Source organism: Cetorhinus maximus, chromosome 5, assembly GCF_964194155.1.
Source record: "Cetorhinus maximus chromosome 5, sCetMax3.hap1.1, whole genome shotgun sequence".
In the NCBI taxonomy this organism is placed as follows: domain Eukaryota; kingdom Metazoa; phylum Chordata; class Chondrichthyes; order Lamniformes; family Cetorhinidae; genus Cetorhinus; species Cetorhinus maximus.
The window spans coordinates 62,359,816-62,384,563 of record NC_135883.1 but is presented as its reverse complement, the minus strand read 5'-3'; the positions used below and the strand labels follow the sequence as shown (position 1 = coordinate 62,384,563).

Below are 24,748 nucleotides of genomic sequence, written 5' to 3'. Positions count from 1 at the left end.
TATTACTGTTGTAATTTTGTAGACATATGTATGTGCTTACAATCTTTCTTTTATTGATAAATGTTTAATTTAGTTTTATAAGAAAACCTCTTGCGACTTGGCAGTCTTATTACTACTGAATTCAAAGCCTGCATCTTGAAACATACAAATTGCAAAAATGGGTTATGACAGTTGTTTCAAGTTTTCCTCTGGGATTTGAACAACTCAGCCTTTACCATTGGCTGTGCCATAATAATAGCCATGCATTAAAGGATAAAAGTTAACAATTTCCTGAGGTAGACAAAGCTCAAGGAGAATTCCAGAACGCAATAAGGATTGAGGCTTAAACAGTTAGGTTGTGTTCTCATCTCTAGAACAGAACTGGAATAATCTATTGTTGCTGAAACACAAATATAACAAGGATTTCCTCTCTAGGTGGCAAATCTCAACTTCTGATTGGTACAATTGTGAGAATGCACAGAGCTCCAACTCAGGGTGCTCACCATTGTGTTGGGTGGAAAGAATCACCTGCTGATTCTAGCACCATAAACGCGTGGTGTTTAGGGTACACAGAGGCATATGGCATTGGGTGAGAGGCATATGGCATTGGGTGAAAATATGTAATTTGGAGAAGGGGACATAATCTGTACAACAGCAAATAAATGAGACAAGGAAATACATCTCCTGATGCTTCCCAATGATGCAAGTATAATTCAGGATATCTTGATATATTCCTACATTTGTAATGTACCTCACACCTTAAAAAGACTGACTGATTGGCAATCTGTTGCCTGAAATACCATGCTATGAATTAGACTACCTCAGTTCAGTCTGGTACAATGAAAGGCACATTTCTCCTAAGGCTTGAAACTCTGGCCCAGTCAAATAGTACCACTGACACCCACTATTTAACTTTACAAAAGAAGATGGCCACTTCAACAGAGCTTATGGGCAGAATTTAGTCCTCAATGGGAGGGCGGGCCCCACCGGCTAGGCAGTGGGCGAGCAGCTGAACTCCGCCGCCATTTTGAGTGAGCGGGCCTTAACGGGCCACCCGACAGGAAGCGCAGCGCTTCCTGTGCGGGGGGGAAGGGATTCCCCAACTGTCAAAGCGCGCTCTTTCGCGCATGTGCACGAAAGAGCACACTGCTCCCTGAGACTAAGTGCTGTCTCAGGGAGAACGCTGACAGTTTGATAAACTTAAAAAATAGAAAAATAAAAAAATTATTAACATGTCCCCCTTATGTGACAATGTCACACGAGATGGGACATGTTAATAAATATGACTAAAACTTTATTAAACTTTTTAAAAACTGACATGAAACCTCATCCTGCCGGTGGATGAGGTTTCATGTTTTTTCAGAAGCCCGCCGGGGCTCCTGGCCTGCCCATCAACCTTAAGTTTGGACAGGCAGGTCCTTTAATTACCTCAATCCCCAGAGAGTGGGGATAAGGGGGTCCTTCTCAGGATGGCGGCTGGTGACTAGTGGAGTTCCGCAGGGGTCAGTGTTGGGACCACAACTTTTCACTTTATACATTAATGATCTAGACGAAGGAACTGAGGGCATCCTGGCTAAGTTTGCGGATGATACAAAGATAGGTGGAGGGACAGGTAGTATTGAGGAGGTGGGGAGGCTGCAGAAGGATTTGGACAGGTTAGGAGAATGGGCAAAGAAGTGGCAGATGGAATACAACGTGGGGAAATGTGAGGTCATGCACTTTGGTAGGAAGAATAGAGGCATAGACTATTTTCTACATGGGGAGAGAATTCAGAAATCTGGAGTGCAAAGGGACTTGGGAGTCCTAGTCCAGGATTCTCTTAAGGTTAACTTGCAGGTTGAGTCGGTAGTTAGGAAGGCAAATGCAATGTTGGCATTTATTTCGAGAGGACTGGAATATAAAAGCAGGGATGTGCTGCTGAGGCTTTATAAGGCTCTGGTCAGACCACATTTAGAATATTGTGAGCAATTTTGGGCCCCGTATCTCAGGAAGGATGTGCTGGCCCTGGAGAGGGTACAGAGGAGGTTCACAAGAACGATCCCAGAAATGAAAGGCTTAACATATGAGGAACGTTTGAGGACTCTGGGTCTATACTCGATGGAGTTTAGAAGAATGAGGGGGGATCTGATTGAAACTTACAGAATACTGAACGGCCTGGATAGAGTGGACGTGGGGAAGATGTTTCCATTAGTAAGAGAGACTAGGACCCGAGGGCACAGCCTCAGAGTAAAGGGAAGACCTTTTAGAACAGAGATGAGGAGAAACTTCTTTAGCCAGAGAGTGGTGAATCTATGGAATTCATTCCCACAGAAGGCTGTGGAGGCCAGGTCATTGAGTGTATTTAAAACCGAGATAGATAGGTTCTTGATCGGTAAGGGGATCAAAGGTTATGGGGAGAAGGCGGGAGAATGGGGTTGAGAAAGTTATCAGCCATGATTGAATGGCAGAGCAGACTCGATGGGCCGAATGGCCTAATTTCTGCTCCTATGTCTTATGGCCTAATTAACCTGTCAATGCCCTCAATTGGCCATTGACAGGTTGGCGGGCGGACAGCGCAATCAGCTGTCCGCCCACCTTCCTGAAACTTTAAATGGGGAGGGATGACGTCGGGGGTTCCCCCCGGCATCATCCCCCCCCAGCGAGCAGGCCTCGCCCCAGCGAGCGGGCCCCGCCCCCAACTCGCAGATGGAAAAATTCTGGCCTATAAAAATATACCCAGCATGATTCACTATGTTTAGGACAGAAGAGTTAAGTGGGAGGGAGAAATGAACCAAAGGGCAGGATTTTACGTCCCATAGGTGGGCGCATGCCCAGCCCGATCGGGCGCAAATTTTGCAGGGTGACGTCGGGCAGGCGGGCGTCCCGACGTCATCACGTACTCACACAATATTTCAGTTGGCGGGTGTGCAGGAGAGTTGGCTGTGCACCCGCCGACAATTAAGAGGCCTATTAAGGCCCTTAATTGATTAATTTAAACATATTTTTCACTGCCCGTCCAACCTTATGCTTGGCAGGCAGGCGAATCGGCCAGGCGGCCTTCTGATTTTTTAGCAAACCTCATCCATGGGCGGGCTGAGTTTTCCACAATTAAATAAAAAATATCAATTTTTGGGCAGAATTTTTATTATGCTCGTGTTATTGTGAGTCCCACGTTGGGAAATTTTTTTCAGATTGTGAAAATATTTATTTTTGATTTTAAAATTGTTCAGCTCCCTGCCTTCAGGGAGTTTTCACACCGCGCTGCTCCATGCATGTGCAGGATTTTGTACTCGCCCTTCTCCCGCTCCCACCCCGGCAGCGCTGAGGTTCTCAGCATGCGTTTCATGCTGGCTGGCCGGTAATTGGCCAGCCAGGATGAAATTGCAGTCGGGGGCCTATCGCGGACCGTTTCCCGGCCTCTCCTGGGCCCGCCCACCGCACAATCCAAAAATTCTGCCCAAAATGTCAGCAAAGACCGTTACCTACTCCACTGTCATTGTTAATATCCTGGTTATCTCTGTGTTATGGAAGTTGTAATTTACATTGTGACAAATGTAACATGGCTCTATTTAATTGCCTAAAAAGGGTAATACTGTTTCAATAAACTCCCAGAAAGACAAAATAATTCTAGTCACATAACCTCAGACCACAAGAGTCTGTGTCTGATTATCTCAGTGTCTCCCAACAGCATACCAACAGGGTCCTTTAAAAACTATTGTGACATACAAAGCAGCCTTCCTATGAACATATCCATAAATCAATACAAAAAATGCAACAAAGTAGTGTAGATCTTTTCAAAAAAGAAAAATAAATCACTGAACAAAATTTGCAATATGCATTACAATCTGTGTGGACTGTAACTATGACAGAGTTTGTTCATTTATAATTCAAAAAGCAAAAAAAGTGTTAATGATAGCTGCACCAAAAAATAATGATGCAAGCCATACTTTCTGCACTGTAATGATCTTCCATTAATTTGATGTCTTACGCAGTAGGGATTAGCACATGAATTTCAACCCAAAATGATATACTGTATTTACAAACACATCACTCTTAATAATATAGCAAGATGAACTATTCAAATGAAGCTGTTGCCATTATAACTTATTTCTGAATACAAACATCTATAATAACTATTCAAGCCATCGATGTTTAGATACAACATAACCAGGGCACTGGCACATCATAAAGACATGAGGTGTGCATTTGCACTCAAGATTCTCTGCAATTCCTGACCTTGGCTGTATCATGAAGAGAACATGTTGGACAGAAAGTGAATGCTTCTCCAGGGAGCAAGTAGGAAGAAAATTTAGACTAGCTACCCGAGCAGCATTGGCGGAGGCCTGCCATCAGATAAAGAATAATAATCCAGACTAAAAGCATTATTAATCATAGAACCTTTGTGCCATTTATACGGAGAACCAAATTTATTTCAACCACAAAATAGGAAGTACAGGTTAGATTTGTGGTTAACTTTCTGAATAAATGGGTAGGAAAAAAGCAAGAAAGAAAATTAACAGGACAGTCAGGGGATCATTTTGTTAATTACAGAACTCAAATGTAATTGTAATAAACAAATGAGAACACAATAAATAGGACAAAGACTCAGTTAATCAATACCATTCTCAGAAAAGAAAATGGGAACATTGCATTATTGATTTAAAATTATTCAAAAAATGTAATGCAAACTTACGTAAGCATTGTGGGACCTCTCCGTTCCAAATACCATTTCCTTCACAGGTCAGAACAGCAGACAAGGAAAGTTGATACCCTTCTGAGCACGTATAGCTAATGCTAGAGCCCCATCTGAAGTCTGATCCCTGCACTCTTCCATGAAGAACTGGGGGTGGCTGTGTGCAAGTGATAGCTTCAGGAGGAAGGAGGACAAACAAACAAAAATAAAGGGCTTAATAAATACAAAAGATCAGCAATTATCTTATTTACCCTTATAAAAGGATATTATTTGTATGCGGAAGGTATTCAACTAGGAATCTATGGGTCCAGTGAGGATGATTAAATATTTAATTTGCACAACTCATTGGGCAGAATTTTCTGCCTACTGGGCGGGCGGGCCCGTCCCAATCTCCGGCAGGCAGGGAGCTGATCGCCACCGGAGAAGCGGGCCCCGCCACCATTTTAAGTGGGTGGGCCAATTAAGGCCTGCCCGGCAGGCAGGGGGTTGGGGGGGTCCCCAAATGTGAGAGTTCGCTCTTTCGCGTATGCGCACGAAAGAGCGCACATCTCCCTGAGGCCAAGTGCTGCCCCAGGAAGATCGCTGACAATTGTATAAACATTAAAAATAGAAAAAAAGAAACATCCTTAACATGTCCCCCTCATGTGGCAATGTCACACGAGATGGGACGTGTTAATAAATTTCACTAAAACTTTATTCAACTTTTAAAATCCCTACATGAAACCTCATCCCGCCGGTGGATGAGGTTTCATGTTTTTTCTATTGACCGCCGGGGCTCCTGGTCTGCCCGCCAACATTAAGGTTGGACGGGCAGGTCCTTTAATTGTTTCAATGATCCTGTCAATGGCCTCAATTGGCCATGGACAGGTCGGCGGGCTCGCAGCTGATTTTGCTGCGCCCCCGCCTTCCTGAAAATTTAAATGGGCCTTCAAAGAAAGGGGCTTTAAGTATTAAATGGTTCCCCCTGATGTCATCCCGCGTCATTTTGTGCGTCGGCGACAGGCTCTGTCCCCTGCTCGCTGACAGCAAAATTCAGCCCATTAACTCGTTATTATAAAATAATTCTATAATTATAAAAATAAATAAATAATCCCCACATTGGTTTATCATTGTGCTTTATTGAGAGCTACTACAAGTTAAGGGAACACAACTGCCTTTTCCTGCCATGTTATCCTCATAGAAAGCCATGCAAATATCAACACATTCAGTAACTAAAACACTACAGTGCTATAACTTCAGCAATATCATACTAAATTTGGGGGTTATAAAGGTGCTGCGATAAACAGGGATAACACTCTCAGTTCCACTCTGTTAGAACTAATTTTAGTAAAGGATATCTCCTGTTTCCTGTAATTGTAGGCCTCTTTCTTTCTATGCCAGTTACACATTTACTCACATTTTCATCTATCTCTCTGATTATGTCCCATTCATATCATGTCAACATCTGTAAGTCTACCATTAACAGTGTAACCTTCTACTCTCTAAGTAGGTCTCTCACACACTTTTTCTCAATGCTATTTTTTTCTCTCTGGATCTCTGTCTTTTTCTGTATGACTCATTGGGTCCATTTAACTCTCAGGCGATTCAGACCAGTAGCCTAATTTAGAGATTACCAGGCTCTGATGGTGGCAGGAATGATCTATTTTCTCTTAAACTTACTTGGTAAGAATTAAACCAGCATATAAACACCACTTAAATAATAGAACAGAAGATTATTTCTCTCACCATTCCAGTCAACTTTCTCAATCTCATGTCCAAACACCATCCCACTAGACTGGTCTGTGGAAAGTTTCTTGCAAAGGTATGAAGTGTGTTTGAAAGAGCCAGGGTCCATTCCTGGAGTGATCCTATTACTCATTTTGCTGAGCCTGGAAAGAGGCGTTAAGTGCAAGGCCTTCAAAGAAAGGAGCTTTAAGGATTAAAGTGACTGGGTGGTTCAGTGGTGGTGAGGGTGGATGAGGAGATGTTGAGGTGGGAAAGCAAGCGCATGCTAGGACTTGGGACTGAAAACAATGGGAGTATATTTGTAGCCTCTTACAAGAAAAATATATTGCTGTGAGTCTCAAGAAGAATGCATTATGCTGTCTGTCCCATCCATTGGGCTCCAGTCCATGTTACTATGCCTAACTCAAGTGTCTCACATCAGATTCTTGAGCCACTTATTAGGGAAGAACAGCTGAGGTGTTTTCCCATTGGCTTCCTTGCAGGCAGGAGCCATTACTCTTTGGGTTGGGGGGATGGTGTGGGATGAGGGGAGGACAACTGCACACGGGACAACATTATAGTATTCAGAGCACTGGGCTCCAGTTGTCAGGGGTGTTCGGAATGGAACTCAAACTCAATTCTTTTGATTCAAAAGCAGGAGCACAGCCATTGAGCCAATAAACATTCCGTCTGAGTGCAAGTACTCTGCTGGACATCAACTCAGCTTTTAGAGACTATATTCACTTTTCTCCCACCAGAGCTGTCCAGAGTGTGGCTCAAAGTGTTGAACTTTTAGAGACAGAAATGCTACCACTAAGCCAAAGCGTACATTACAGTTCAAATAGGCTAATGATTACAAATTAGCAAACGTTTAGGCTTTTGAGGAAACAAACTAATTGGGGCTAGGAGGGTGCTTGGTGACAATCCCAGCAGGGAACGCGAGGTTCAATTCCGGTACAGGCTGCAGGAACAATCTTGAAATTGTACATGCATGCCAGAGCTCATGGGAATCAGTGCGTTTTCTGAAATTTGTGTATTTGTGATTTTTGAAAGCTTTTTTTTTTAAAACAGGTTCTCAAATATAGATTGTTTTTATTTAAAATCAGGCAGTCTATCAGAATACGCAAAAGTTACATTTCAGATGCAAGCAACTGGGCCTCAAGCAAAATTTGGTTCGCTTGAAAATATACTTATATTCTTATTTAAAAAGCACCTCTGGTCTATCCAACAGCCAATAAAATTAATTACATTTGTAAGCTTCAAAATGGTATATGATAATGAGGTCCGTAAGGAGCCTTGGGGACTGTGCCAACAGGAACCTCCATTACTGATGCTGGTGAACTCCGGGGTCAGAGGGAGGTTCCATAAGTAGCTTGCAAGTGGCGGGTACCTGTGCCATGGGGTGCATATCTCGAACGCCTGCCATATGGAAATTGAAAAATCCAGCAAGATGGTCCTGGTGGGTAGGGTGTAGTTTCAGTCCCCTCGCCTGAAGGTAAGGCGTAGATATTTTTGAGAGTTGTGTTCAAAGTTTGAAAAAACTATTGTCCAATCTTTGAATCTGAAATGCTACTTTTGTACATTCTGGTGGGCTGCCTGGTTTGGCAAAAATAACCTATATATAAGGATTTGTGAAAAAGCAAGCAATCAAAATCACTTGAATACACAAACTTCAGAAAAAGTACAACAGTAGCCTGGGCTAACATCTCCGATATGCCAGCTGGGACACTCAGACTGATCAAACATCTCTGCAGTATCCATGCATCAGGGCTTTGTGAAGACTCCAGTATGGAAATGCTGACATTTACAGTACCTGTCTCTGGCCCCAACCTTCAGCATAACAATTGCCATGTAAGGAGCAGACGAGAGCTCCACCTCCACAAGATCACCCTAGGGACCTGTACAGAGGGTCAGATCCTGCTATATCCAGGTACTTCCTATCTTCTGGCTATTCTGGCATAAAGTTAGAGTGGGGGTCCACTAGACCAACCAGAGATTGTCTGCACTAGAATGTTCAAATAATCAAAGCAAGTCTGTATTAAGTCAAAATCTTTGACTTTTTTCCCCATTTACTGCCAGCAAATTAAGTAATTTTTTTTTATTGTGATCAAATTCTTGCTAGATTAAAGTCATCCCTAAAATAAAACTGCCTCTATTACCAGGCAGTTCAATGGTAAAACACATTGCTAAATTGTGCAAAGCAGAAGATGCAATGTAAGTTCTGTGCTGAGTTAGCCTGTCTCAGCCAGAATGGCAACAATTGATCTTGCTATGCTTGAGTTCGTCAGGGATCCTACATTGCAAGTGCACATGTGTGGCTGCTGAGAGAAAAGAAGATTGCAGTCAGTTTTGATGAACTCCAGGGTTAGCACAGACTGCCAGCATTTAGTATCCAGGTTCAGGCAGAAGGAATAGCCCCTTAGGTGAAGTATAAGAAGGCTGTAGCCCCATGTAAAATAGCATAATTGCCTCAGCTCTTAGCTTTAAGAAAGGAAAAGAAAAGTGAAACAAATACTACTACTGATATTGGTATATGCTTTCAATCATTTAACACCGAGATGGTAACACTGAAGTAGTAGTTAGGGGAACACCTTTTGCAATGTGAGAATAGCAAAATCTATTGTTGGATTCCATTTGCTTTCCAAACAGCATGTGGTTCATAGGGTCTTCATTTGCTCTACAAAAACTAATATACCCTTACAGTGTCAGTGAAATCCCAGATACTAATGCTGTAATAATCCTATAATAAATGAGTAATGCCTAGACAGTAATATTGCTGTGATCCGCTCATTAAATACACGGCTTGTACTTCAGTAGTAATCCTTAAAAACAATTAGAATTACGGAAGCAATATTTCTGGGGAAGTCTATGGATCTCAAATCTAACTATCATTTTACTTTATCCTTTAATTCCTTTCCTCTCCAGATCTAATTGTCTCTTGAACCCATCTGCACTGAATGCTCCAATGGCATTCCCTAGTAACACATTCCACAATACCATTACCCTTAGAATGAACACATATTCAATGGGCTCAACCGTGTCCGGCCCATCTCCTGCGCATCCACCCTCACACCTTCCTCTCCCTCCCAGAACCATGATAGGATCCCCCTTGTCCTCACTTATCACCCCACCAGCCTCCGCATTCAAAGGATCATCCTCCGCCATTTCCGCCAACTCCAGCATGATGCCAACACATCTTCCCTTCACCTGGCGGCATTTCACAGGGATCGTTCCCTCCGGGACACCCTGGTCCACTCCTCCATCACCCCTTACACCTCAACCCCCTCCCACGGCACCTTCCCATGCAACCGCTGAAGGTGCAACACCTGCCCCTTTACTTCCCCTCTCCTCACCATCCAAGGGCCCAAACACTCCTTTCAAGTGAAGCAGCATTTCACTTGCACTTCCCTCAATTTAGTCTACTGCAATCGCTGCTCCCAATGTGGTTTCCTCTACATTGGAGAGACCAAACGCAGACTGGGTGCCGCTTAGTGGAACACCTTCGGTCTGTCCGCAAACATGACACAGACCTCCCTGTCGCTTGCCATTTCAACTCACCACCTTGCTCTCATGCCCACATGTCCGTCCTTGGCCTGCTGCAATGTTCCAGTGAAGCTCAACACAAACTGGAGGAACAGTACCTCATCTTCTGACTAGGTACTCTATAGCCTTCTGGACTGAATATTGAGTTCAACAACTTTAGATCATGAACTCTCTCTTCTTCCCCATCCCCTTTCCGATCCCCCTTTTTCCTATAATTTATATATATTTTTCTTTTCCCACCTATTTCCATTATTTTTAAATGTATTCCCATCCATTGTTTTATCTCTACCTTTTAGCCTATTTCAATTCCCCCCCACTAGGGCTATCTGTCTCTTGCTTGTCCTGCTTTCCACCCTTAATGTCCCCATTAGCACATTTCTTAGCTAATATCACCACCGTCAACACCTCTTTGCCCTTTTGTCTATAACATCTTTTGGCAATCTCCACCTATCACTGGCCCTCTATCCAGCGCTACCTGTCTCCCCCCCCCCCCCCCCCCCCAACAATTAAACCAGTTTATATTTCACCTCTTTTCTATTTTTCCTTAGTTCTGATGAGGAGTCATTCGGACTCGAAACGTTAACCGCGTTCCTCTCCGCAGATGCTGTCAGACCTGCTGAGTTTTTCCAGGTATTTTTGTTTTTGTTCTAGATTTCCAGCATCCGCAGTATTTTGCTTTTATTCAATGGGGATCTCTTCTTCCTTGAAAGTTGCTACATTTTCATTTGCATTCCTTACAATTAACCCCTTTGACATGATGAATAACTTGCAACAATTGTCCCCCTTTGGTAATCTTCAAAATGTCAATTAGTTAACTTTGAAGCTTCTTTTCCAAAAAGCAAAAAAGAAAGCAAGCTCCTTAACCAGCCCTGAACAAGTGACACAATTTTATCTGTGGTCCCATCATTAGCTTCTAATTAACTGGGAAAAAACTAAAGGTGTAATGGGAGACCAGCAGATGCTTGTGCTCAAGAGCAGTCCTTATGCCAAAAAGATTACTTTGTGCAGAAACAACTGATCGAGCAGATAAACTATTGACTCCCAGTTCCCCCATTCAACCACTGAATCTTCCAGAAACCAGAGAGAATCAGTTGCTCACGTTGGGTCCTCAATTATAGAGATTAGTGATAAAGACTGTATGAGCTTACCTGCAGTGTCTCTTTGGCAGCTCTGATCTCAGTCAAACAGCCAACTCAAAAATTAATACCTAGGCTGCCTGTTTTATTGAATTTATCATCAGCACAGGTAAAACTAATTAACAGTGATTAACCAATTGTGCAATTGAAGGCTTACATATTTCTAACTGCACATACACTGTCCAATAATGACAGCCCCTTGCTTCTCCATAACATCTGTTCATACCTTTACAGACTGGTTTGGTCTGATTCCAAGAGCCATTCTTCATGCAGCGCAGCGTAGAAGATATAGCTGGTTCCATCCGAAAGCCTGGGTTACACTGGTAGGTTACGGTCTTATTATAGGTGAAGTCATTTCCCAGATGAACACCATTAGCAAGGGAACCTGGGTCACCACAGTCAATAACTACGATTGATCAAAAGGGAAAGCAAAAATTAACACACTGCAAGAATTTAGCTTAATTTTCATATTTTAAGCTGAAAATTCTTGTCTTTGTTGTTCAATATGAGCATGACCGTAGCTCTACAATTTTGGAAAATTCTGATTTTATGGCTTTTTTATGCTTGTAGTTTAAATCACTATTCCCAAGTTGTTTGCTGCCCTAATACTCTTTAAATTGTTTCTATTATTTTGGAATTACATGCTGCAGGTGATTTTTTTTTTTACAGGCAAAGATAATAGTCATAAAAACACTTACAGTGGCAGCCAAATTTCCCTGTTTACCATCTCTCACCCTATAGAATATTTTTTATAGACCAAAAATTGTTGCTTCACATCATTTATTCAGTTTATTGTCTGGGGTCTTTGCATTTAAATTAAAATGTTGCTTGGCTTTAGAGAATGAAGGCACAGCACTAAAACTGCATCCTGTGAAATGATTTCTGAAAATCACTGAAGTGCACTCAGAGAAATGAATCTGAACTAAAATTACCACTTCAAATCTCCAAATAATTAGTAAAATAATCATTCACAGAACAGGCAGCAGCCATATAATCTTCGTTTCTCTCATGGGTCACGTCTCAGCTGAAGTGATCGAACATAAAGATAAGCATGTGAGAATGAAAGTTAGTACGGCTTGGAGACTGACCTGAATCTCACCCTTGCCTCCTCCTCATTCCCTTTGCCCTTATCTATTTTGCATCAATTTTATTTCCTTATATTTTTAATATACTATTATTCCTTTATGTTTTTCTGTATTAGTAATGTTGTTTAGGACTGAGGGGTACTCGTGTTTCTCAATGTTGTGTTGCAATTCATTTCTTCCATGGATTGTGTGTATGTTTTAAATTTGAAGCCAAGATTAACTGCAGTCTTTCCTCCTTTGAGCAAGTTAATAATGAATTCACAAAGCAGAGTTTGTGAAGGGCGGGTCCATTTGTTGGCATCTGGTAGTACAGAACTTGAGTACTACTGAAAAAAGACATTTTGTCGAAGCTTTTCGTTTTATACTCAGCAGGACAATCACAAGAATACCAATATCAGCAGAAGAAACAACTTTATACTGTATGAGAAGGGAGTGCTGACTGGTTGGTAAGTGGACTCTGATTGGTAGAGGTGTTGCCATTGAGAATGCACCAGTTAATGGTGATGGACAGTTAGCTGCCAAGTATTGTTTGAAATTCAAACCACGCAACTTGACTCAAGGTCATTGCCCTGAGGAATGAGCCAGTGCATGGCTGTTATCTATTTTGTTTAGCTGAAACAGGCGCAATGTGTATACATGTCCTATCTGTCTGCAAAGAACAGGGCCCTGTGTATTGATATATGTAGCTTCCAGTACACACAAATATACCACACTATGAGTCGGACTGACAAACTTAAACTGGTTGTTAGCGTAATTTTTAGCACACTGAGGGTACAGCGGAAGGGACATGCTGTTTGATAAGATCCGCCAGTCTTTGGGATGTACGGCCTACATATCTAGCATCACAGTGACGTACTAGTTGAGAAATCTGCCAGGGGGCTTTCTAACACCGTCCATCACAAGCCTACCTTCACTGGCCAATACACGCGTTGGGATTCATACAGTTCCATGCACAAAAAGTTGGTCTTATTGGCAACCTCGTAAATAGGGCCCAAGCCATTTTCTCACCACGCAAGCTTGATGCTGAAATAGGGCGCATCAAAGACATCCTGTGGGATATGGCTACCTTGATCAAATCATTTCACACTGTATATCACGCAAACTCATGAATGGGCCTAAGGCCGTCACTTTCGGCCCTGAAAAGTGCCCAGTCTACCTCAGATTACCCTGGATAGGCAAGATATCTCAAAAATTTGAACAACAGATGATCATGCTGCTACTATACAGTAGCAACACAAATGGTATTTGCCACTAACAGGGTGCTGCCATCAAACTAAAAACACATTCTGCCAATCACACAAATGAGTAACATAGTATATGCCAGTGTGATGCCATGTATGTAGGCCATACAGACAGTATCAAACAGTATATCCCTTCTGCTGACCTTACTCAACCAGCCTGTGCTTGCAAAACTCAAAACACAGTGTCCAACATTAGATGTGATTCTGCAATTGGACAACATTTGCCAAATAATCCTCAGTGTGCTAAAAATTATACTGACTACCAATTTAAGATTGTCAGTTGGGCTCGCAGTGTGGTACATTGGCGTGTACAGGAATCTACATATATTAATACACAGGGCCCTGTTCTTTGCAAACATAAAGAACGTGTACACACATTGTGTCTGTTTCAGTTAAACAAAGTGACAGCCATTCGCTGCTTCACTTCATTTAGTTGAATTTTTCACTGTGAAGAGTGCAGTCTATCTGGTGATGTGACAAGAACTATACCTCACTGCATCTTTAGACTACTCTTCACATTAAAATATGTCAGAACAAACAGTGAGACATGACAATTGCACCCACCAGTATAATCAATTTTTTCCACCTTTGATTGTCTTTAGCACTCCCATGAATAAGTGTTATCTTCCATTCCTGTTACTGCAAAACTCTTTTCCCATGATATCACTGCAAACTTTAACTTTTCCAATTGTTTTTAACTATACTCATCGAATCTGTTAAAAGATTATTACCCAAACCATGTTGAGAATTACCAAATCAATTCTCCTGCTCCCAAAACAAATCTGATTGAAGTGATTCAAACAGTTACTTAGAAGTCATTACAATGCCTTTTGCTATCACTTATGTAATGGAAACTTCAAATATCATCAAAACTATATTAAATTTTAATGTATTTAAAAAAAATTAAATCAGAATTAGTTTTCTTATCAGCATTAGATTTCTTATTAAAGTCATTTCCATTTTCATAACCCAAAGTATGCTTTACACTAGAGCTATTTTAAAAACAAATTACACTCCATATAACTGTTATGTTCTTACAATGAGTGCTTGGGCTAAAAGTTAATTGTATGCAGAGTTGGAATGGTCCACTTTCCAAATCAACATCAAACATTCCCTGGTGAGGGTATATCATGGCAAAATGCAAAGTGAACCTACCTCAACTGTGTGTCAACCACAGACCTAAACCTCATCCTCAGAAAAGCAGCTATATTGCAGCAGTGTGACCTTTGCCAATACCATCACAAACTATCTATGCGACTTCTGAGTAAAATGACTGTTGTGATGTTAACTGGGAAGAGGGTCCATTAAAATTATCAGAGGTTCCTATTCCACCTGGAAATCAAATCTGGGTCCAGTGGTTGAATGTGTTCTTTTACCATCAGAAGTGTTCTTAATAAATTGCTGCTTACCCAAGCCAATTCTGAGGAGGAGAAGTAAACCCTGAGATGCAAGTTTTATGAGGTGTGAAAGGATTTATCCTCTGTTGTGAGGCTTGACACTGGAGTTAAGAGTTCAAGGGGCGAAAAGAATTGCTAACAATTGCAATTATCTCTAATAATGTAGGCACTGGGTCAAGTAAGATATTTATTGTGGAAGAACAGTAGAGGTCACTGAGAAAAGGTTGTAACGAAAGGTGAGTGTAATTATTGATGCAAAACCTCAACTAAACAAGGTTTTAATTTGATCATTGAAGGTATTTGCATAATAATTAACCCTATAGCCCATAAGTGTTTCTTTCAAATTAAAATGCATCCTGTGTAGTGCCTTGTTGAAACATTGATCTGCATCAGTCTGTAGCTAATACTGCAGACATTTGAGTATATTAAAAGGAGAGGTGGAAAATTCTTTAGAACACTCTGCTGGAAATACTGTCAGTCACCAAAGTTCACTTACTTGGGCAAAGACAATTATTCACACACCATAAAAGTAAAATACTGCGGACGCTGGAAATCTGAAAGAAAAACAAAAAAATCCTGGAAATACTCAGTAGCTTGGTCAGGCAGCGTCTGTATAGAGAAATACGGTGGGGGGGAGGGGGGAATTTATGGGGGCGTGAAGGGTCTCGCTTGAGGCAAGCTAAGAGCCTGTGACAGACCTGTGTTTCCTCTTCCAGGACAGCCTGCCGGTATTAGGTGCTTCTCAGACACCTAAGTTGCTAAAGGCGGGACTTTCCTGGGATAAAAGACCCCAGGGACGGAAATCCTACCCTCCAAGGCCAGCAGCTCTTTTGCTCACCAGCATCACAGGGAGGCAGTGACTGCTGCTGGAACAATAGCTACCGGAGGTCCAGGATCGAGGAGTGGCCCAGGCTAGAGATCAGTGATGGGAGGAAGGGTTTCGTGGGGTGGGGATTGCGGCGGAGGGTGTTCGACAGCAAGACCAGAGTCCCGGCTCTCAGCTGGCCCACTCTTCCCAATGGCAGGTCCCTCGATCAGGCGCTGTGTGCCTTTGAATGAGAGACCACCCCTTGCCCCCGGGAAGCTACAACAGCCTGCACAGGTTTGCTTGTCATGATCCCCAAGTGGCGACAGACCTGTCCGCCATTGGGACACCGCCAGCGACAGTGGGATGAGGCCTTTAAATGGTCATTAACTGCCCATTTCAGGGCCTCAATTGGCGGCAGGGCAGGAAGTCTGACCACCTACCTTCCTGCCCCAGACTTAATTTTGGCAGAGACGGGAAGGTGGCAGGATGTTCTCATGCCACACTCCCACATGATTAAATGCCATGCCGCCTCCAATCACACCACAAGAGAGGGCATAGAATTTCCCCCCCAGAGTTAACGTTTCAGCTTAGTAACTTCCATCAGACTTCAGGTGATACTGAGAAACATTAACTCTGTTTCTCTCTCCACAGATGCTGCCAAAACTGTTGAGTATTTCCAGCATTTTTTTTGTTTTTATTAAAGACAATTGCTTAATCGTGCATGAATTTCTGGAATAGGAAGAACAAGATAGGAAATAGTTGTTCACATCAAAGTTCGCTCTGTAAGAAACAAATTGTTGTTCTCCATACCGCAGTTTTGACACTAACTATAATGGTGAGGTGAGCATTTAAAACCCAATGTAACATTCATGCAAAGAAATTGAATTTTCCACACAGTCAAATGCAGCTGGGATTTTTATACTTTCAGAGAGGAAAACTGGAGGCAGTAATGGATAACCCTTAATGGGAACCGAGGCTGCTTGTATTTGGGTGACATTTTATGAAAATCCAAAATCTTTATTTATCCCCTGAATTCATTTGAAGGTATTAGCTTTGCCAGAGTTAATGAAAGCCTCTGAAATGACCAAATAATTCAGCTGGATTTAGGAAGTGCCATTTTAGAGCAATGTGTGGCAAATAATAAAATCATCTCCATCAAATTTCATTTTTGATTTCACAATAGTAAATGGAAGGTGGTGGTGGTGGTGGTAGGGGAATGGTTAAAAACATTATAGACTATTTCACTGCTGTCCGCATTGTAACACTGACCTGTGCAGTCAGGAGCTGATCCAGTCCAGGTTCCATTAGCAGTGCAATGCCGCGTAGTTAGACCAGATGTTTTATAGCCTTCCCAGCAGGAATAAGAAATGAAGCTGGAGAACACCATACCATCACTGTAAATGACCTTCCCATTTTCCGGAGTGCCAGGATTTCCACATGATACAGCTACAACAAATAAAAGGAATCGGCACTTGAACATGCATGACATTGAAAACATTTCCATACACAATCCTACCCTTTGAACAAAGGTGATTTCAAAGTTTATAAAGGGAGAACTATTTATACCACACTTACGGTGTTCAAAGGAATGGTTTATTTCAAGACTATGTGCATTGTGGGCTCAGTGGTAGCTTCCTATTCCTACAGTGCATATGTATTCCTGTAGCTCTCTATGTTGCAATGCTACAATTCCAGTCTGCTCCATCTGTTATTAGTAATATATATTTATATCTAGCCCTTCACCTTTCTGACCTACTCCATTTGAATTTTTTCCTTCTAGCCTACTTTTCTCCATTTAGAGTTACAGAATCATAGAGTTATACAGCACAGAAACAGGCCCTTCGGCCCATCATGTCTGTGCCAGCCATCAAGCACCTATCTATTCTAATCCCATTTTCCAGCACTTAGCCCATAGCCCTGTATGCTACGGTGTTTCAAGTGCTCATCTAAATACTCCTTAAATGTTGTGTGGGTTCCTGCCTCTCCCACCCCCTCAGCCAGTGTGCTCCAGATTCCAGTCACCCTCTGGGTGAAAAAATTTCTTCTCAAATCCCATCTAAACGTCCTGCCCCTTACCTTAAATCGATGCACCCTGGTTATTGACACCTTCACTAAGGGGAAATGTTTCTTCCCATCTATCCCCCTCATAATTTTGCATACCTCTATCAGGACCCCCCTCAGCCTTCTCTGCTCTAAGGAAAACAACTCTAGCCTATCCAGTCTCTCTTGATAGCTGAAACATTCTAGCCCAGGGAACATCCTGGTAAATCTCCTCTGCACCCTCTCCAGTGCAATCACATCCTTCCTATAGTGTGGCGACCGGAACTGCACACAGTACTCCAGCTGTGGTCTAACTAGCAGTTTATACAGCTCCAACCTTTCTGCTCTTATATTTTATGCCTCAGCTAATAAAGGCAAGTATCCTATATGCCTTCTTAACCACCTTATCTACCTGTGCTGCTGCCTTCAGGGATCTATGGACATGTACACCGAGATCCCTCTGATGCTCTGTACTTCGTAGGATCTTACCATTCATTGTGTATTCCCTTGCCGTGTTAGTCCTCCCAAAATGCATCACCTCACACTTCTCAGGATTAAATTCCATTTGCCACTGCTCTGCTCATTTTACCAGCCCATCTATATTGTTCTGTAATCTGAGGCTTTCCTCCTCACTATTTACTGCACCGCCAATTTTCGTGTCATCTGCGAACTTACTGATCATACCTCCTATATTCACGTCTAAATCATCAATGTACACTACAAACAGCAAGGGTCCCAGCACCGATCACTGTGGTACACCACTCGTCACAGGCTTTCAATTGCAAAAACAACCTTTGACCATCACCCTCTGCCTCCAGCCACTAAGCCAATTTTGAATCTGATTTGTCAAATTGCCCTGGATCCCATGGGCTCTTACCTTCTTGACCATTCTCCCATGCGGGACCTTATCAAAAGCCTTCCTGAAGTCAATGTAGACTACATCAACTGCACTACCCTCATCTACACAACTAGTCACCTTTTCAATCAAATTTGTTAGACATGATCTCCCCCTGACAAAGCCATGCTGACTATCCCCGATTAATCCCTGCCTCTCCAAGAGGAGATTAATCCTGTCCCTCAGAATTTTTTCCAATAGTTTCCCTACCACTGAAGTTAGGCTCACTGGCCTGTAATTACCTGGTTTAACCCTACTACCCTTCTTGAATAATGGTACCACATTCACTGTCCTCCAGTCCTCTAGCACCTCTCCTGTAGGCAGAGAGGATTTGAAAATTAATGTCAGGGCCCCTGCAATCTCCTCCCTTGCCTCACATAGCAGCCTGGGGTACATCTCATCTGGGCCTGGGGATTTATCCACTTTTAAGCCTGCTAATCCCTCCCTCCCTTTCAATACTAATTTGTTCAAGTATATCACAGTCCCCCTCCCTGATTTCTACACCTACATCTTCCTTCTCCATGGTGAACACAAATGATAAGTAATAATTTTAACCTCACCTATGTCCTCTGTCTCCACGCACACATTGTCACTTTGGTCCCTAATGGACCCTACTCTTTTCCCTGGTTATCCTCTTGCCCTTAATATATTTATAAAATGCCTTGGGATTTTCCTTTATCTTGCTCGCCAGTGTTTTTTCATGCCCCCCTCTTTGCTCTCCTAATTACTTTTTTAAGTATCCCCCTACACTTCCTATACTCCTCTAGGCTTCTGCTATTTTCAACCCTCTGTATCTGCCACAAGCCTCCTTTTTTTCCCTCATCCAATCCTTTATATCCCTTGACATCCAGGGTTCCCTGGACTTGTTGGTCCTACCCTTCAACTTTACAGGAATATGTTGGCCCTGAACTCTCACTGTTTCCTTTTTGAATGACTCCCACTGGTCTGATGTAGACTTTCCTACAAGTAGCTGCTCGCAGGCCAGATCCTGTCTTATCTTATTGAAATCGGCCTTCCCCCAATTCAGGATCTTTATTTTCGGTCCATCTTTGTCCTCTTCCATAACTACCTTAAATCTTACAGAGCCTTGGTCACTATCCTCGAAATGATCCCCAACTGACACTTCTACCACTTGCCCGGCTTCATTCCCTAAGATCAGGTACGGTACTGCCCCTTCTCTTGTAGGACTTTCTACATGTTGGCTCAAAAAGCTCTCCTAGGTGCACTTTAAGAATTCCGCCCCTTCTAAGCCTTTCACACTAAGACTATCCCAGTTAATATTGGGGAAGTTGAAATCCCCTACTATTATTACCCTACTATTTTTACATTTCTCTGAGAGTTGCCTGCTCTGTTCTTGAGTGAGATGTACTCTGGGGTTACTGGAGTCGTAGTCAAATTTGTGTTTGTGTAAAATTGTTAAACTGGAGCGCCAGACTCCTTTGGAGCACTTTAATTCTGATTAATGGGTCGTCAAAACAAGAAAGAGTGAATTAGACAAGGGTATCTGAAACTGTTACAAAAATGTTTTTACAAAAAGCTGAAATTCTTATGGCATATGCAGATGCTACTGTGGTGAGTGGGGTCAGAATGTCCTCTTCACTGTTCCTATTTCATGTCAATGATCTCCACTCAACACCCAATTCTATCTATTTTTTTTACTAATGGATCCACTCTTCCTTCTTTCGCATACTTCAGTTTATGCACTCTCAAACTGCAACTCTTCTTCTGTTCAGGTTTTGATCTCCTTTGATGGGGCAATGAAATCAAATTTCCAACATAGTTTCTTTGGGGATAATTTTATTGATGCTGTGTACCTTATATTTAACCTGCCTTTCAGGATTCCCCCGGCTGCATGGTGTATTCTGGGCCTCGGGAAGCCCAGCCATTAAAGGGAGGTGAGGACTAAAAACTAAATGCTTTTCCAGGATGTATTGCTCGTTGGCCAGGAGAAGGTGGAATACATCTTCCCAATCCCCCAAGCTTACCTGCTAACCTGCTCATGATTGTACTCTGCATTCCCCACACCCTCCACCACCATCGGACCTAAGCCACCCTCCACTTGCCCCACACATCAGGTATCCGACATCCACCCACACCCCAGGTTTGGCCTTTTCCTTGACATTCCCTTTAATCCCAGTAGAATTTCCTCTTTTGCTAAAACAGCTAGACTTCAAATTACGCTTCTCTGCCAAAATCGTATGTTTCCTTCAACAGTTCTGAAAAGTAAATTCAGTAAGGTTGGATGCCTGACTTGGCAGGATCATAGATCAAAGTATGAGAGTTATGCCAGTCGAAGTCCACTTCTAACTCATCAGTCTAGCGAGACTGCAGACTAGCAGAGTACAGCCTTGCTGACTTTGCTCTTTAATTTCAGCAAAATCTAGGTTCATTCAAGACTGCCTTTTACTCTCACCTCGAGGGCGTCACTTCTAACATTGGTCACACACTTCTGCATAGGGAAAGGAAAAACTATGGTTCCTTAGCATGTTAACAAATTTATCTGCGCTTCTCTGAACTTTCTTTATTCTTTCCAAACTTATCAAATATGCCTCTTTACACAATCTTCCTGCTTCTTTGTTTTGTTGAGGTCTGGGTGGACTTTCCATTCTACTAGTTGACTCATGGTATCATATTATCTCAAAACTGTAGAATTCTTTCAGCACCTCAGTCTTTCTTATCTGCTTCAGCAACTCAGCCTTTTAAAATGCAAGTTTAATAATGTTTAATTACCATTTCCTAGAATGCTGAATTTATTTCTTTGCTAAACTTGGTGATATATTACTGTGGTTCATCTTGTTTATTTTTAATAAAAAGGTTACCTTCACAAACTGGTTGAACACCTGACCAGGAACCATTTGGTTTGCAGGATCGTTCTGAAGATCCTCGGAGAGTATAACCTGCTTCACAGTTAAAACGCAGAAGACTTTTTATCTTGAACTCTTCGCCTAGTCTTGACCCATGAGCTGGGATGCCAGGATCGCCACATAAACCAGAACTGTCTCCTGCAGAACACACACAAAGCATTAGTCTTGCTCACATTTTTATATGTCTTTTTAATCAAGAAAATGTCAATATTATTATGCCATATAGGATGATGCTTTGAAGTTGGCATGTGGTAAATCATTTATTGAAAGACAACTTTAGTTGTCATTTCAAATGCATTCATATACACCAGTATTTAGACTCTTTGCAGAATTCAGGCAGAAGAGTTAATCCAAGGCAAGAGAATACACAATAAATGGTAGAATACTGAGAAGTGTAGAGGAAAGGAGGGAGCTTGGAGTGCATGTCCATAGATCCCTGAAGATGGCTGACTAGGTAGATAAGGTAGTCATGAAAGCATACAAAATACTTGCCTAATAGTTGAGGCATAGGATATAAAAACAGTGAGGTTATGCTGGGACTGTATAAAATTCTACTTAGGTCACAGCTGGAGTCCTAAGTGCAGTTCCAGTCACCGCACTATAGGAAAGGTGTGATTGCACTAGAGAAGATACAGAGGATGCTGCCTGGACTGGAAAGTTTAGCTATGAGGCAAGACTGGATAGCCTAGGGCTGTTTTCTTTGGAACAGATGAGGCTAAGGGGAGGTCTAATTGAAGTGTATAAAATTATGAAGGCTCTACATAGAGTGCATTGGAAAGCCTTATTCCCCTGAGTTGAGCGGTCCATAACCAAGGAACATAGATTTAGGGTAAGAGGTAGGAGGTTTCAAGGGGATTCAAGAGGAAATTATTCATCTGGAGGGTGTTGGAGATGTGGAACCCACTGCCTGAAAGAGTGGTAGAGTCAGAAAACCTCATAATATTTAAAAAGTACCTGGATAAGCACCTGAACTACTGGAACCTACATGGCTACGGACCAAGAACTGGAAAGTGGGATTAGACTGATGGCTACTTGTCAGCCTGTGCAGACATGAAGGTTCGAATAGTCTCCTTTGTTTTGGGTTTTTGTAATGATTTAAAGCACCAATCACTCATAAAGGATTGGGTAAACACGTTGTGGATTCATTTATTAATTCTAGGTACATGTGAACAGATACACATGGACAGAAAGCTTGAAGACCTCAGAGTTGCAGAGCTGTGTGTGTGTGTGCTCGCTCTGCTGAAAGCAAAAGTGAAACTAAAACTTGATTGCATGACACATTTCCTTTCAAGTTATGTTATGCTGCAATCCCTTAAAGGCATATTACAACACGAGTGCACTGTAAACTTTCTGTTATTCTATAATTCTATGATTTTCACTATACTAGAAATGCTGGCTCAGTAACACACAGGATTGTCTGTTTGTGTTAGATTATTTGCAATACTTAGACAATTTTTAAGAAAAAGCAAAAACAAACTCCGACCATTCACTTGAAAATATTCAATATTACATTAAATTTCTTTGTAAAAAAAATGTTATGCAATTCATGTCAGGCATGGAAGATTTTCTCTGCTATATGTAATGAACCCATAAATCTATTGATAAAAGGTTGCTTTCCTAATTTTGCCCCAAATGGTGCACAAAGAAGCGTAGCGAGAATGAGGAATTTAAAAAAGTGTCTAAGTGAAGAAACTAGTGCTGGAGAAATTAAGGGAACTGGCAACAAATCTCCTGGACCTGACGACCTGCATGCTAGGTGTTGCAATTATAGCTTAAAGAAGTGTAGTGACTGTAGCTTTAAAGCTTATTGTGTTGTATAATATCACATGACAGTGTGAACATATCAGTCCTAAGTGTGGGGAATCTCTGAGTGGGAGTTCTTCTTCTAGTTGTGGAACTTGATGGAAGCATGTAACTGCTGCTGCAGCCTGTAAATAAGGTTTGATGTTTGTAATGAGAAACCTGTCTGGAAAATCAAGTCCATAACAAACTGGCGATGAGGATAGGTCAGGACCGACATTGTCCCTCACCCAACTACTGTGAGTACCTTGATTAAACAGAAGAAAAGGAAGATAAGCTCACCAACTATGCCATATTTTGGCAGGATTGACCCCTTTGAACCAGTCACAGAATCACACAGCGCAGAAGAGGCCCTTTGGCCCATCGAGTCTGCACTGACACGTGAGAAATACCTGACCTACTTACCTAATCCCATTTACCAGCATTTGGCCCATAGCCTTGAATGTTATGACATGCCAAGTGCTCATCCAGATACTTTTTAAAGGACGTGAGGCAACCCACATCCACCACCCTCCTAGGCAGTGCATTCCAGACCGTCACCACCCTCTGGATAAAAAAGTTTTTCCTCACATCCCCCCCTAAATCTCCTGCCCCTCACCTTGAACTTATGTCCCCTTGTGGCTGACCCTTCAACTAAGGGGAACAGCTGTTCCCTTTCCACCCTGTCCATGCCCCTCATAATCTTGTACACCTCGATCAGGTCGCCCTTCAGTCTTCTCTGCTCCAACGAAAACAACCCAAGTCTATCCAACCTCTCTTCATAACTTAAATGTTTCATCCCAGGCAACATCCTGGTGAATCTCCTCTGCATCCCCTCCAGTGCAATCACATCCTTCCTCAGCAGACTTCAGCCAAATTGAATTCACAGAGGATTGGAATCAATATGTTGAATGCCTCAGGTTCCATTTTCAGGAAAACAAAATAATGGGGCAGGAAAAGAGAACAATTCTCCTAAGCGTTTGCGGGAGTAAAACCTATAATTTAATCCGAAGTTTGATGGCCCCAAATGTCCACGATTCGAAGGCCTTCGGTGAATTGGTAGACCTTGTTAAGGGACACTTTTAACCCAAACCCTCAGCCACTATGCAGAGGTTTAGGTTTAATTCGAGGGTTAGAGCCCCAGGGGAGGCCATTGCTACATATGTGGCGAAATTGAAATAGCTGACTGAACACTGTGATTTCGGGGTGACTCTAAGCGATATGCTCAGGGATCGTTTGGTCGGTGGTGTGCGAGATGATGCCATTCAACAATGATTATTAACTGAAGTAAACCTCGATTTTAAAAAAGCGGAAATAGCACTCGCGTTGGAAAGCACCGAACGTGATGTACAAGCTACACAAGGTGCACAAAAGGGCTCCGTTTTCTCGTTGGGGCGAACCAACAGCCAGGTGTGGCGTGAAAAGCCAGGAAGTGGGAGACAGACCCCACTACTTGAAAATTTAAAATAAATACAGGAAACAGCTCAGCAGCAAATCTGAAAATGAATTGTTACCAATGTGGAAGCAATCATACTCGTGAAATTTGCCGTTTTAAAGAGGTGGAGTGCTATTTTGTCATGAAAGAGGACACATACTGAAGCATTG

The 24,748-nt window shown here is 42.3% G+C and overlaps 1 protein-coding gene across 1 annotated transcript in view; it reads right to left on the bottom strand.

Annotated features, from left to right (window-relative positions):
• LOC144680673 (CUB and sushi domain-containing protein 1-like) overlaps positions 1-24,748 on the bottom strand; it is a 2,611,816-nt gene that overhangs the window by 47,940 nt on the left and 2,539,128 nt on the right. Inside the window, exons 57-60 of the mRNA XM_078541910.1 lie at positions 21,320-21,502; positions 16,835-17,011; positions 11,261-11,440; positions 4,652-4,825 (exon numbers count right to left, since the gene is read on the bottom strand). Of these exons, the coding sequence (XP_078398036.1) occupies positions 4,652-4,825; positions 11,261-11,440; positions 16,835-17,011; positions 21,320-21,502 (714 nt within the window). The remainder of the gene's footprint in view (positions 1-4,651; positions 4,826-11,260; positions 11,441-16,834; positions 17,012-21,319; positions 21,503-24,748) is intronic.